Raw genomic sequence first — 13624 nt, forward strand, 5'->3', positions numbered from 1 at the left:
GAGACACAAATAAAATCATGGAAGAGGTTAGGAAGTGCTGCCTTCAAAATAAAACAGGCAAGTTTTTTTAGGCAGAGGCTTGAAGAATCAGTGGCTAGTGGAATGGATGATACAAATAACCCTACTTTTAGTGTGTTTTTAATGTTGGTATCTTAATATAATTTAGTTACAGGTCAAGAAAAATCTGTGGCATAAAAGTAGGTATATATTACTGAAACCTTTATTAAAAATAGGTGGGGTTGGCGATTGTGTTTACTTTGGAAATTAATTCAAAATGTGTAACATGTTCCAAAATCAGAGTTTATTCATTTTTTTAAAAAGCAATACTATATCACTTTTGTGTCATGTAGGGCATCAAATATTAATATTTTGCCAGTTTTTTTCAGATTTTTAATTTTTTTTAAATGACCAAAAATGTTCACTTAAAGCAGGAGTGAGGGAGTCCCTATCCAGTCTTTTTTTCCATATTTCCTTCTTTTAGCACACCTGGATTAAATGATCAACTCATCAGCAAGATGATCCCGATGATTTGATTCAGATGTGTTGGTGAATGGAGATATGGAGAAAAAGACTGGATATGGTCTCTCGAGGACTGGACATGGCCACCCCTGACTTAAAGAGTTAAGTATTAATGGACCCTCTTTTAAAATATGTCTCCTGGCCGGAAAAGGAAGTGCCCATGTATGGTAGCTTGACAAGAATTTCCAGTCTGCTCAGCAGCAGCATGAGAAGGGTGCAGGACAAGAAGCACACAGCAAATTTGTAGGCTTAGAGACAATCTTGTTCATTTTAAAAGGAAAAAGAAGATGAGCCATATTTAGAAAAAGTAGCAGTACTGCAGTGGCTCATATTTGTTTGATCTTAAAATAGATCTAGTACAGGTTTGTGAAATTGGAAGCAAGACAAGTGGATGACTCAAATTGACTTCAGTGGAAATATTTTTTCTTCAAGATATTGATCTGGTTCATTTTTATTTTTATTTTTTTAATCAATGAAGATCCCTGCCTGCAATCCAACCCGGTGGTAAAACTTTCACTAGATCATGAGCTGCTGTTAAGATTGAACTTGGAAACGACAAACGCCAAATAAAAAGGTAATCGAGCTGAGCATGGCCATCAATACGGACACCGACTTCCTCAAGTCCAATCTGGGCGAGGGCGGTGGCGGTGGTGCCGGCGGTGGAGGTGGTGGCGGTGGCGGAGGAGGAGGAGGAGGCGCCCACCTGGCTGAATTCCAGGAGACCGAGAAACTCCTGGCCGTCACCAGCGAGCCGGCCGGACATGGACTCAAGATGTCCTCGTCCTTCTCCGTCAATATGGAGCAGCAGCAAGCCAAGGCATCGGAGGCGGACTACAACGGCCACGGGATGAGGTCGGGCTCCGCGGGACAGCTGGCCGCGGCCGCGCCCCTCTCCCCATCCAAAGTCAGTCTGAGCCGCTCGTCCACCGGCAATGCCACCGTGCAGGAGACCCCCAAACCACGAGACTACCTGATTCTGGTCATCATTTCCTGCTTCTTCCCTGTGTGGCCCGTCAGCATCGTTGCCCTCGTCTACTCCATAATGGTAAGTAAACGAACAGACCACACGCATTTATAAAATTAAATGAGATTTAAGTGTTTGAAGAGCGAATAACAATAGGAGAAACATGAAACAATGCAAAAAGGCACTGTCTATACAAAAGATGATAAGAAGTAAAGAGGCGCATGCGGCTCGTGAGCCGCGTGTTCGCCACCCCTGATTTAAAGTTATGATAGGCTCATATCTGCAGATAAAGTGGGTGTGATACTCATACTCTTTTTGACCACATCTCGCAGATGTCTGTTTGTTTTTATCCATGTAAATGATATTTAAAAGTATAAGACCGTCCTGTTTGGTTTCCGTCCCCAAAACATGCTTGTTGTACACTCTAAATTGGCAGTAGGTATGATTGTGAGCCTGATGGTTGTCTGTTGTCTAGTGCCCTGCGACTGGTTTGCCGTAAAATCCTTTTATTGAGACTGAAACTCACTTGCAATGCAAATGGTAGACAAGCTTTAAAGTTTATTGATGAAAAACATATAAACTATACTGGCTATTCTTTTGGATTGATGAGAGCTTGATATTGCTTTGCTTCAGGAGGGTGTGAGTGGGTTAGGGTTTACCTGGAACGTATCTCAGATTAAAATTAAGAGGCGGGCCCTACGTATTGGGTGGGTCACCTGTCAATCAAAAAAAACGCACATACCATAGAAAACAACCACTTGCAGGACATTTGAAGTCTTCAATAAACTTTATCTACAGCACATAATTTTCTACTGCAATGTAGGTGAGGTTCGAAGCGGCTTAACTTTTAAACTCTACACAGAAAGGCACCAATATTCAACATTCAAACCTGTCACGAGCTAATCAATCTAATGACGTGCTCAATGTACAGATAATTATGAACACATTTGTTATTCATATATTTCTCCTGCTGCATTTTACTTCATCAGCGCAGCAGCCTAAATTAAAATGTACTGAAAAACCAAGACAGGGCCATTCACTGAGCGCATTACAGTTCTTTAATATCTACTATGCATTGGCACACAAACACCTGAGGGAATATTAGGCCAGATCTAACAGGAGATACTCTGAACTTTCATCATAAACTTGGTGTCATTCACTAGTCAAATGCTTGCTAATGGCTTTGTGTGGGTGTGCGGGTGTGTGTATTTGTATGTGTGAGAGGAAGCAAGTGAGGCACTGACAGGGTGCCATGAGGCGCAAAGTGAAGGAGAGGGAAACTAGATCTGGCCACTAATTCAATAGCTGGTGAGAGGAGTCAATTTAGTTTCTTTGCTGCAGAGGGCAGATTGCGGCAGTTTGCAGCATTTAGAGTGGCAGCAATAAACATCCGCTCCCCGTGCTGCGGCTAAAGCTGCCTTCTTTGCAAGGACGAAGGGTGTGAGAGGAAAAGAAAATGGATCAGATGCAATTCCGATCGTGGGAATTGAATCAGATAATGTAATATATAGTGAGTCACGGAGGGGAAAACAGGTTTACAATAGTGGAAGTCAGTCAGTGATTGATAAATGATGGAGGAAGAATTGGACTCAAATGTGCGAGAATCATAAAAAGGGGCGTTAAAATCATTAGGTTTGACCACAGGGTGTGTTTAAGTGCAGCACACTGGTCTTCAATAATAGTTGATGAACAAACGCAAACTAGGAGTATTCAGTGGAGCAGGGACCTTTTGATATGCTTGAATCATTTTACATAAAATGATTAGTTTTGTTTCATCATACTGGCTAATTTAAGTACAGAATACAATGATAAATTGCTGAAATACTTTGAAACCAAAACATCGATTCGGTTTTGCATGAAAACAAACATTTCCAAGGTTTTTTTTTTTGTGTTTTAATAAAAGTCAAGGCTTGTATGGTCAGAAATTGATCGAAATAAAAGTGGAAATTCGGTTACATGAACATTATTTAATATATATGCTACTTGGTCATATCCTCACTTTTCTTTTCTGGGAGTTTAAGGTTTCCAAGTTGAATTATTTTGAGTACAACTAATATATAAGCAGTCAACTGCCTACTTTGCAATGCAGCAATGTGTTGTCTCATGAAGAAAATCTTAAAAGGTGAATTCACTCATGTCTAAACATCACCTTCTATTGCTATTCATCATTGTTGTGTATGACATATATAATACCAGAGAACACTTTCACCTTCTGCCAAATGCAATGTTATTTAATGTGTTGTATCCATACATTACAATGAATGAAGAGCTCACAAGATGCATTGCTAGAAATGTGACACAATCAATCCAATGATTTCTTTTGTCATCTCGGCCCTAATCGGCAAACTGCCATCGGGTCGCCGACCTAAGACAGATGCCGTGGCGGCGAAGCTTTGTCACTGACTAACGCTGACGATGTGCAGCCAATTACAGGATTGGCAATGTGGGCCTAATGGTTTTTTATGGCCAACTCTGGCCCATCCCAATAACGGCAAGAACTGCAGCAGAGATACTGCACGCTCGGCAGATTTGCTAGTGATAAATGGAGCTATGTGGTGGATCACAGGTTGCTCTTGTACTTGTTTGTGCAGGTGAAGGAATCCTTTTTATCATTCTGATACTGCCATTACTTATATATATTCAAGGGAGGAGGCCATATGAGAAAACTATAAAGAAAGAAATTACTCCACATCACTGGGCACTTTATTATCACAATATTTCATCTAGCTTTTCAATTATTTTTTAACCTTTATATCGTTGCGAGAACAAAACACCAATCTTATTGTATCCTAATCTTGTAATCAGGGCCTCTGTATGTAATAAAAATGCATTGAAGAAAAGAAAGGGCAGAACGCCATTTGCGGAATCGCTACAAGAATCCGAAAAGGTTTCTTCCTCTTTATTTCTACATGTTTTTAAGGATGTCAATGAAAACCTGACACTATTCTGTTTCTTAAACTGGTCGCCACTTCACAGTTGAAGAAATAAGTCAACTATTCAGTAATGTGTGCTTTCATGCCCATCACGTCGTACAAAATGTTTTTCCACTTTGTGACTCACTTTGCCTCTTTAATGAGATCTTCATTCCATCTAATTGTGCTTGATTGCCATCCCTTTCTTTGTTGAGCCTATTGAATAACTCCAACTAAAGTTTTTCTTAATTGGGCTTCCTTGAGCCACATCAGTGTGAAATCAATTTAGTGCTCTCTGATGCATTCCACAATCTTAATGATGTTGTTTCATTTGAGAGCAGTGAAACCTGATAATCTAAACAAGTGTCTTTATTTAATTGCCTAATGCAAGTGGAGGATGATTATTATCTATATTTTTGCAAAGTCAGTGACTCCTGTATTGACTCATTGTGATGCATAGATGGTCTTGAAGAGAGTTTTCACCAGTAAAGATACAAGGGTGACTACATTTATGGTATGAAAACAGACGGTGTGAATGGAGCTGACCCAGTCCCATGCTTACACCCCAGAAAACTCAGTCCAATTATAATTTATGAGCGCCACTGCATTTTATCGCTCCAGGAACGAGAGCGGTGACACCGTATGTCGAGTGGATTTGATCATCCGGCTGCATTGAGTGCTTTGCAATTTTAATGGAGATTTTAATGTAACAGCAGAGAGTCTGAAAGCTCTGCCAGTGGCCCTTCGAGGAGGGACAATACCGTGTCCCAGCAAAGTGAGATAACCAACTTTTTGGCACACAGACTCAACAGCATGTATGAATAGTGCCCAAAATTAAGTTTATTTTTTTTCTTTTAGCTAACTACAGCTTCTGCATAGAAGTTGTGATATTTTTTTCTACAGTAAAAAGAAAATCACAGATGGTAAGGCATTTAAAAAGTAAATTGAACGTCAAGAGCGACCCTTTGAGATCCAACCTAGCTCTTTTCCACGTCCCTCCCCTCTAGCCAGGCGGCTGCTGCTCGTCCATTATTAATGACAAGAGAGGAGAAGAACATTTACTCACTTAGCTACCTTCCTCTGCTGCAGCCGCAAGAGTGTGCAGCAATTGTAGGGGTGTGTGTGTGTGCTGAATGTGGATCAATACAAACTCTCTTGGGATTGTCTTTTCCTCATTCTCTTTGCAGTTCTAGAGGTGAGGGAGTGCAATATGCGTGCCTTTGAAAACTTGACATTTTTGACTCACTGGGATATTTCAGAAAAGTATGACTAAATGGGATGATGACTTGTAACCTTTTGGGGGTCTTTTGTTGTTATACTACACAGCCAGGTCATGCAAAGGAAAATCATTGGATTGATTTTAGTGGAGGCAAAATGATGACTTTTTAACTACTATCTTTTGTGGTCTATATTGGTAATTTATATTGGTATTTTTTCTTTTGGAAAAAAGATGATAATTATGTGCAAAAAAACCCAAAAACATTGCAATACAGTAGGTAAGCCGTGGTAAAAAAAATAAAAAAAAGAGATCAGTTCTGGATTCTTCACCTAAAATCAAGTGTCTGACGTAAAAATAAACTAAATAAATAAATAAAAATATTCAAAGGGTCGCCTAGTGTTAGTTTATAGAGGTTAGGAGAGAACATCTTTCCATTGAGTAAATCTACCCACATCTCTCAGAGCAATACTCTAAATGTCAACTTTGCTTAATTTAGAAAATAATATTAATAAGTGGATGTTTCATAAAAAATATATGTATTTGATATTTTGAAGGTATTTTTATGATGTAGGAACATACATAGTCCTACTAAATGCATCTATCATAGACAAAAAAGAAATACATTTCTTTTGCATTTTGTGTAAGCCTTAGTGCTGAAATATTAAGCACCATGGACAGTTCCTTAGCCATTCATGCAAAGGCAAAAAAGAAATGTTGACACTACTCACCACTGTACAAAAAAAATAAAATGTTGAATTGCTTCCAATGATTAATTGTATGCTTTTGTTTGTCCCTCCCAGTCCAGAAACAGTCTGCAGGCAGGGGATGTGGACGGGGCCAGAAGACTGGGGCGACTGGCGCGCCTACTCAGTATCGTCTCCATTGTGCTGGGCGTGGTTGCAATCATCGTCTTTGTTTCGCTTTCAGGTAAAACAAACCAACAACAGTTACAAATGCTCCCAGGGGAAGAAACATAATGTAGACTGGGTGTCATCACTTAGACCACAGGTGTCAAAGTGGCGGCCCGGGGGCCAAATCTGGCCCACTGCCTCATTTTGTGCGGCCTGAGAAAATAAATCATGAGTGCCAACTTTCTGTTTTAGAATTAAATTCAAATGATTATAGATGTACATCAAATTTCCTGACTCTCCCCTTTTTAAAAACAAATATTTCCGTGTTCCACTTTAAAAAATATTTAGTTTCCCGTTGATCCAATTTTCATTGGGTTTTCTAGAATTGAATTGAAATTTCTACTTTAAAAGGCTTTTTTTTTCCTGTACATGACTTGAATTAATACAGTTCCATGTTCCCCCAAACAACAATGCAGTGGTTGGATACACAATATATATGGAGTCCCATAAATGTGATATAGAGTGTGTCATTCTTTTCACACAAGATTGTAGAACAACAAACGACAGCGGGTGCTTTAAAACAACACGTTGATATACGACCACCTTACAAGCAGAAACATGTTTGGCTTTGTCCAAACTCAGCACATTTGTAAAGCTTGCTACTATGTGCGAGTGTGCTTGAGTGCACATTGTAATTGTATTCACCACAGCACGATGGGCTGAAGTTGCAGCTGCCAGCATATAACAGGGAAAGTTTTTCTTTTTTTAATTGTCCATTTTGACTGACCATTCTCCTTCTCTTGTGTCCTTGGTAGCGATTAACTGACACAAGAAGGCCTGGAGGACCACCGATGACAAAGAAGCCCACGCCCTACTCAAGAAATAAAAGAAAGAAATATCCATATTAAAAAGATACCTTTTTGGTTTTGTCATATTGTAATTAGGAGCTCATGAAGACTGAAATCTGAGATGCATGCATTAGACTCCACTGACATTTGCTTGCCCCACCCAAAAACTGAGGAAAATCTGCAATGTTGTTAAGTGGAAAAAAGCAGAAGAGCAAGAGAAGATATTTAACTCTTAAAAGGAGCAGATAAGGGAGAAAAGAAGACTTTTCGACATCCAACAGGGGGATGCTTGAACACTTTTGCTGATCGGACATCTGACATTTGAACAGCATGTCATTGTCATGTATTCCTGCTGCTTTTAAAAGTCTGCACATCTGAAAAATGGACACAGATAAAGAAGGACATTTTATACCATGTTTGTAATGTCAAATTGGGACGGTGAAATATGCAGATGGAATAGAAAGGACCTCTTTTTCCTATCCGCTTTTTTATTTTATTTTATTGTGATTGTAATTGCATGCCTGAATGTGGACATGGAAAATGATGCCTCTATATTATTGACTGTTTTCCAGTTGGAAAGAATGACCGTTCAAAAGGTCATATTTCCAAAATATTAGCCCAATATGACATTACGCTGCTGTTGACACACCAAAAGGAGCAGTAACGAATCCTCCAACACATATTGGCTGTCACCATTTTGAATTCTGTGCTCCCATTCTTCACCTGGTGCCCTTAATCGGTTTACGGCCTTTCTACTTGTCTTCCATCATCACTGCTAAATTGTGATATTATTCCACTTGTTAAATGAATGTTTTTTCTTCTCCTTGTATAGGGATGAAATGTATTTATAATGGGAATTATATGCAATATTTATGCATGTTGAATGCATTTTTTGTAAGACAGCTGATCAGTTGATTTTCAGTTGAAAATCTAAATTTGACAGATGCTGTGGACACAATTATTATATGGCTGCCATTTTCTTGTGTACCAGATTGAAGTTGAAAGTGCGGTTACGCGTCTTGGAATTTTGGATGCTTATAAATCATATTTATAAAACTATGCAACTAATTCCAGAGAACATGGCAAGTACAACAACATATTTACTACTTACTGCCTTCATCATCACCTGACATAAACAATCATTCATGAGCAGCCTTATGTACAACCAAACAAACAAATCATTGGAACTAAAAGCATTCATTAAGATGGCACTAAACTTGTTAAGATGGTGTTCTACTTCTCTTTTTTTTTTGGTATGTATTACTATTCCTGTCCTGGTGTTGGAAAAAAAACCTCTGATTTAATCTTTGTGGTGTACTTTCTGCACGTTTGGAATAAATGTTACCATGCATGGCTAACATTTTGCATCTTGTGGTGCAGGTTTGCATGCTAATGGATTTTCATACACTTTTACTCTAATTGAAATGATAGAGGTTTATATGAAATTGTTACATTTGCAATTGTCACAAAGTGACCCTGGTCCCATAGTATCTTAAGGAAAAACACATTTTTTACAATGTATATAGTTGTGCATACACAGTTGCGAGAAAAATACACACACCGAGTAATTTAGATTCTGTGTCATGCAAACTATCGGTAGCAAGCTGCACAAGCAAATATAATATCCTAAATTATATTTCAAATGTATGAGGTTATCATTGATCTTTTTATGTGTCGCAGATGTAGCTGCAGTAAGGGTTTTATAGCCATAAAATAGTAATTGAGGGTTGAATTGATTCAGATGCAGTAATACTGAAAGTGTACATGTAAAATACACCAAAAATTGACACAAAAAATACTACATTGTTTTCATAATATCGTGTATTAGTTTAATATACGTTATTATGGAAGCAATGTATTGTGTGTGTGTCTTTTTAATGGGCTTTTGATTTGATATTAAGGCGTAGCATCCCATAAGACTAGGCTTTAATGTCAAACTATTATATTAAAAAAAAAGAAGGAAAAAGTCGGGGGCGTTCCCTGAATTGGCGTCATATTGGTGACCGGGAAGTGAAATGGACCGGAAAAGACCAGGTTTTCGTTGACTTGTTTGCTTTGTTTTGTTTGCTTTGTTTTGTTTGGAAACGTCTTTTCAGGTTTTAAATCGCATGATCTAAAGTCTAAACGGCCTAATTTGGATCGGATCCAACCAAGACACGTTTGTTAAAAGACATGAACAGAAGTCCACCAAGAAGTTGTTGTTTTTTACGTTGGCGGACTTTGGTGTGTACTCGATGCATGCCGAAAAGGTAAGAAATGCTCGTGTTTTCTACATTGCAAGCTTCTATAAAGATATAGTTCCACTTGCAGTCATGATATTTGCAAATCGAATTTCGTTTAGTGTTTTTTAATCGTTTCAAAGATCGCACAAGGACAGAATAGAAGATGGCTCAATTATGATTTTCCCCCAATTCAAAATTCCTTTATAGACCATTTGTCATGTGATGTCTCGCCTTATTGCAGCGATCATAGTGCGTGTGCATAGTCACATTCCCTTACAAAAAATAAATATAAAGTAATATAAATAAAAGTCAAGGTCACATAATAGAACAAGAGATACTTTGATGTCAACTTTTATTTTTATTTTTTCAGATGAGTGACAAAGGCAAAAATGGATGACTTGTGGGATGGAGTCTTCCAATGAAAAGGTTTCCCAAAATGTGGAGACCTAAAGACAAAAAAAGTAAGTTTAAAAGAGACATTCATGTTTCTGTGCAGAAAATATTTCTTTTTCTTAGACTCACCTGTGGATGTCGGTGATGTAGGATGTCGATTTCACCAGGTGGTTTACTATACTATGTCGGTTTTTAAGCCTTACTATACTATGTTGTTTCTAAGCCTTACAATACTATGTTGTTTCTAAGCCTAACTATACAGTGTTTTTTTTTTTTTTACTAAAAATAGCTTTAATATATTAATAGTTGTAACAGACAAAACAATAAATACGACTCCTTACTTTTGGGAGCTTGTGGCCCAGTGAATAAGTCATTGGATTCCCACTTCTGTGGACCTTGGGTTCAAATCCTGGTTTTGCTCTGCTTTGTAAGCTTACCTAACTTTTCCCACTTAAAGGTACAATAAAGTACTAAGTATGATCTGGGGGTGAAAAGAGACAAAACAACAAGTACTACTGCTTTCTCATACAGGTTGGTGGCCCAGTGGATAAGTCATCAGTCTGCCAACTCTTTGGTCCTTGATTTAATTCCCAGTGCATGCGAAGATTTTCCCACAATTGTTCAGGTAAAAGAATAAGTATTAATGTCTAAGTGTCTAACTGAATATGTTTTCAGTGGTGGATGAAGCATTTTGTCAAAAAAATGACTATTATTCCCAATGTGAAACCAATGGGAAACCAAGATAACGTTTTTGTCGGGTACAATAGTGACATGAGTATGCATTAAATATGTATACTTTACTATGGTATTATCTAAGACTATCCAACTAAAGTCAACTATACTTTTTTCCTTGCCAAGGCAACACAATTTTGGGTGAACAGGAGCACTTTGCGTGTTAATCTCACACAAATGAGATTAGAATGGCCGCAGATAATGAAATCAGTCACTGGCTGGCCAATTGGGGGGGGGGGGGGGGGGACAAACACACATATGCATTTCCATGTCAATCTTTAAATTTATTCTGACAAAACAAATGATATATAATAAGGCATTTTTCTTCTCCAAAAATCATCCTGTAGGGTAAGTTTTTTTTTCAGACAATAAAAACCCAAACACAGTTAGCAGCTTTTTTTTAATGACAAATAAATGCCTCTGCCTGGGTAGAGGACAGTACTTGTACGCCATATGTATACACAATAAAGTACTAAGTATGATCTGGAAATGAAAAGAGACAAAACAACAAATACGACTGCTAATCTAAGAGGGTGATGGCCCAGTGGATAAATCATAAGTGTCCAAGGTCCTGGGTTCAGATCCTAATGCTTGCAAACATTTTCCCAATATAATTCAGATAAATGAAAGTGATAAAAGTATAAGTACTACTGCTCTCTCTCTTTCAGGGTAGTGGCCCAGTGACTAAGTCATAAGTCTTCTGGCTCTGTGGTCTTGGGTTCAAATCTAAGTCTTTGCAAAGATGTTTCCATTATCGTTCAGCTAAAGGAAAGGGATCGAAGTACAAGTACTACATTGGTGGCCCAATGGCTAAGTCATCAGTTTTCCACATCTGTGGTCCTGGGTTCAAATCCCAGTACCTGCAAAGATTTTCCAAATATTATTCAGCTAAATGGATGAGATAAAAGTATAAGTATTACTTCCTTCTCCCACTGGATGGTGGCCCAATGGCTAAGTCATAAGTTTTCCACATCTGTGGTCCTGGGTTCGAATCCAAGTGTCTGTAAAGATTTTCCAAATATTATTCAGGTAAATAAATGAGATAAAAGTATAAGTATTACTTCTTTCTCCCACTGGATGGTGGCCCAATGGCTAAGCCATAAGTTTTCCACATCTGTGGTCCTGGGTTCGAATCCAAGTGTCTGTAAAGATTTTCCAACTATTATTCAGGTAAATAAATGAGATAAAAGTAAAAGTATTACTAACTTCTCTTATAGCTTGGTGGCCCAGTGGCTAAGGCATAGGTCTGCCAAATGTGAGGTCCTGGGTTCAATTCCCAGTGCCTGCAAAGATTTTCCAAATATTATTCAGGTAAATGAATGAGATAAAAGTATAAGTATTACAACTTTTTCCCACAGGGTGGTGGCCCAGTGGCTAAGTCATCAGTCTGCAAACTCTTTGGTCCTTGGTTCAATTCCCAGTGCATGCAATGATTTTTCCACAAATATTCAGTTAAAAGAATAAGTTAAAATGCCTAAGTGTTTAAGTGTATAAGTATTCAGTGGTGGATGAAACATTTAGTCAAAAAATTACTAAGTGTTTAACCCCATTTCCTTGGATAAAACTATAAGTACTACGTCTTCCTCCCATGTGTTGGTAGCCCAGTGGCTAAGTCATCTGTCTGCCACCGGTGTGGTCCTGGGTTCAATTCCCAGTGCCGGCAAAGATTTTCCAAATATTCAGTTAAAAGAATAAGTTAAAATGCCTAAGTGTTTAAGTGTATAAGTATTCAGTGGTGGATGAAGCATTTTGTCCAAAAAATGACTAAGTGTTTCACCCCATTTCCTTGGATAAAACGTTTCAACACCTATGTATAAGTGGGGCACGAGTTGGTGTAGTGGGTTGCACACTCGCCTTTGCACCGAGAGAACGTGAGTTCGCTTCCCGGTGTCGGCGGTTCACTGACCAAGCAAGCGGTCGAGGGTCGGCCGAAGGCCGACCCGAGAACGCCTTTCGCACATACAGGTCCATCAAGTGTCTTCCGAACTGCCGAAGGCAGTTCGGAATATAACCTTTTGCTGAAAAGTATGACTAAGTGTTTAATATAAATTAAAAAGTTTTTTCTTTTTTTTTTCCTCCTTCTTATTCCATTGACCAATTCTTCTTTCCAAGTATTTTCAGCCAAACGACGGCAGCGGGAATCGAACCCAGGTCTCCCAGACGGGAGTCCAGTGATCTAACCTCTGCGCCAACCAAGTGACTACACTTTTCTGTGTAATCATTTGAGTGTCTTGAGAGGAAGTCCACAGAAACAACTAAGTGAAAAAGTGTCTCGACCGGGAATCGTACCCAGGTCTCCCAGACGGGAGTCCGGTGAACTAACCTCTGCACCACCAAGCAGGTACACTTTCTTTTGACATCAATTGAGTTTCTTGACAAGAAGTACACAGAAACAATTAAGTGAAAAAGTGTCCCAACAGGGAATCGTACCCAGGTCTCCCAGACGGGAGTCCAGTGAACTAACCTCTGCGCCAACCAAGCGGCTCCATTTTACCTTGTAATCATTTGATCTTCTTGACTACACCTGTACCGTGCTCCACGAGGTGGTTTGTCCTCCCAACTCTATGTCCATGTTTTGAAGATGACGTAGAGTTTACATGATTTTTGTGGTCTTGATGCTATAAAAGAGTATGTCAGTACACTCATTTTATCAAATATGGAGTGAAATTTTACTTAGTATTTTGCATCAACTCACCTTTACCCAGGCCATCTTAGTCCATTAAAGGTTTAACATTTGAAACAAAGAAGGCTTCCTTGTCAACTGTCATTGATTTAGAACACCATGTGACTACCACATACACCAATTAAAAGCTGGAGTAAAATAGAGCTACAGTAATGACTATTCTCATCACATTTTCTGAACCGCTTTATCCTCACTAGGGTCACAGGGGGGCCTTTTCCAACTGACACCCTGAATTGGTGGCCATCCGATCACAGGGCACAAAAAGACAATTTTGAATTGAA

General features: G+C 38.8%; 1 protein-coding gene and 1 long non-coding RNA gene across 2 annotated transcripts; both read left to right on the top strand.

The window, feature by feature from the left end:
• Positions 1-549: 549 nt before the first annotated feature.
• Positions 550-8671, top strand: trarg1a (trafficking regulator of GLUT4 (SLC2A4) 1a). The gene is made up of 3 exons (XM_077722671.1): positions 550-1564; positions 6415-6541; positions 7281-8671. The coding sequence occupies exons 1-3, from the start codon at positions 1109-1111 to the stop codon at positions 7289-7291; spliced, it is 594 nt and encodes a 197-aa protein (XP_077578797.1). The 5' UTR covers positions 550-1108; the 3' UTR covers positions 7292-8671.
• Positions 8672-9338: 667 nt separating this feature from the next.
• Positions 9339-10133, top strand: LOC144200966 (uncharacterized). The gene is made up of 3 exons (XR_013327230.1): positions 9339-9562; positions 9906-9996; positions 10052-10133. It is a non-coding gene; the product is annotated as an uncharacterized LOC144200966 (long non-coding RNA).
• The last annotated feature ends 3491 nt before the right edge of the window (positions 10134-13624 follow it).

Source organism: Stigmatopora nigra, chromosome 8 (genome assembly GCF_051989575.1).
Source record: "Stigmatopora nigra isolate UIUO_SnigA chromosome 8, RoL_Snig_1.1, whole genome shotgun sequence".
Lineage (NCBI taxonomy): Eukaryota > Metazoa > Chordata > Actinopteri > Syngnathiformes > Syngnathidae > Stigmatopora > Stigmatopora nigra.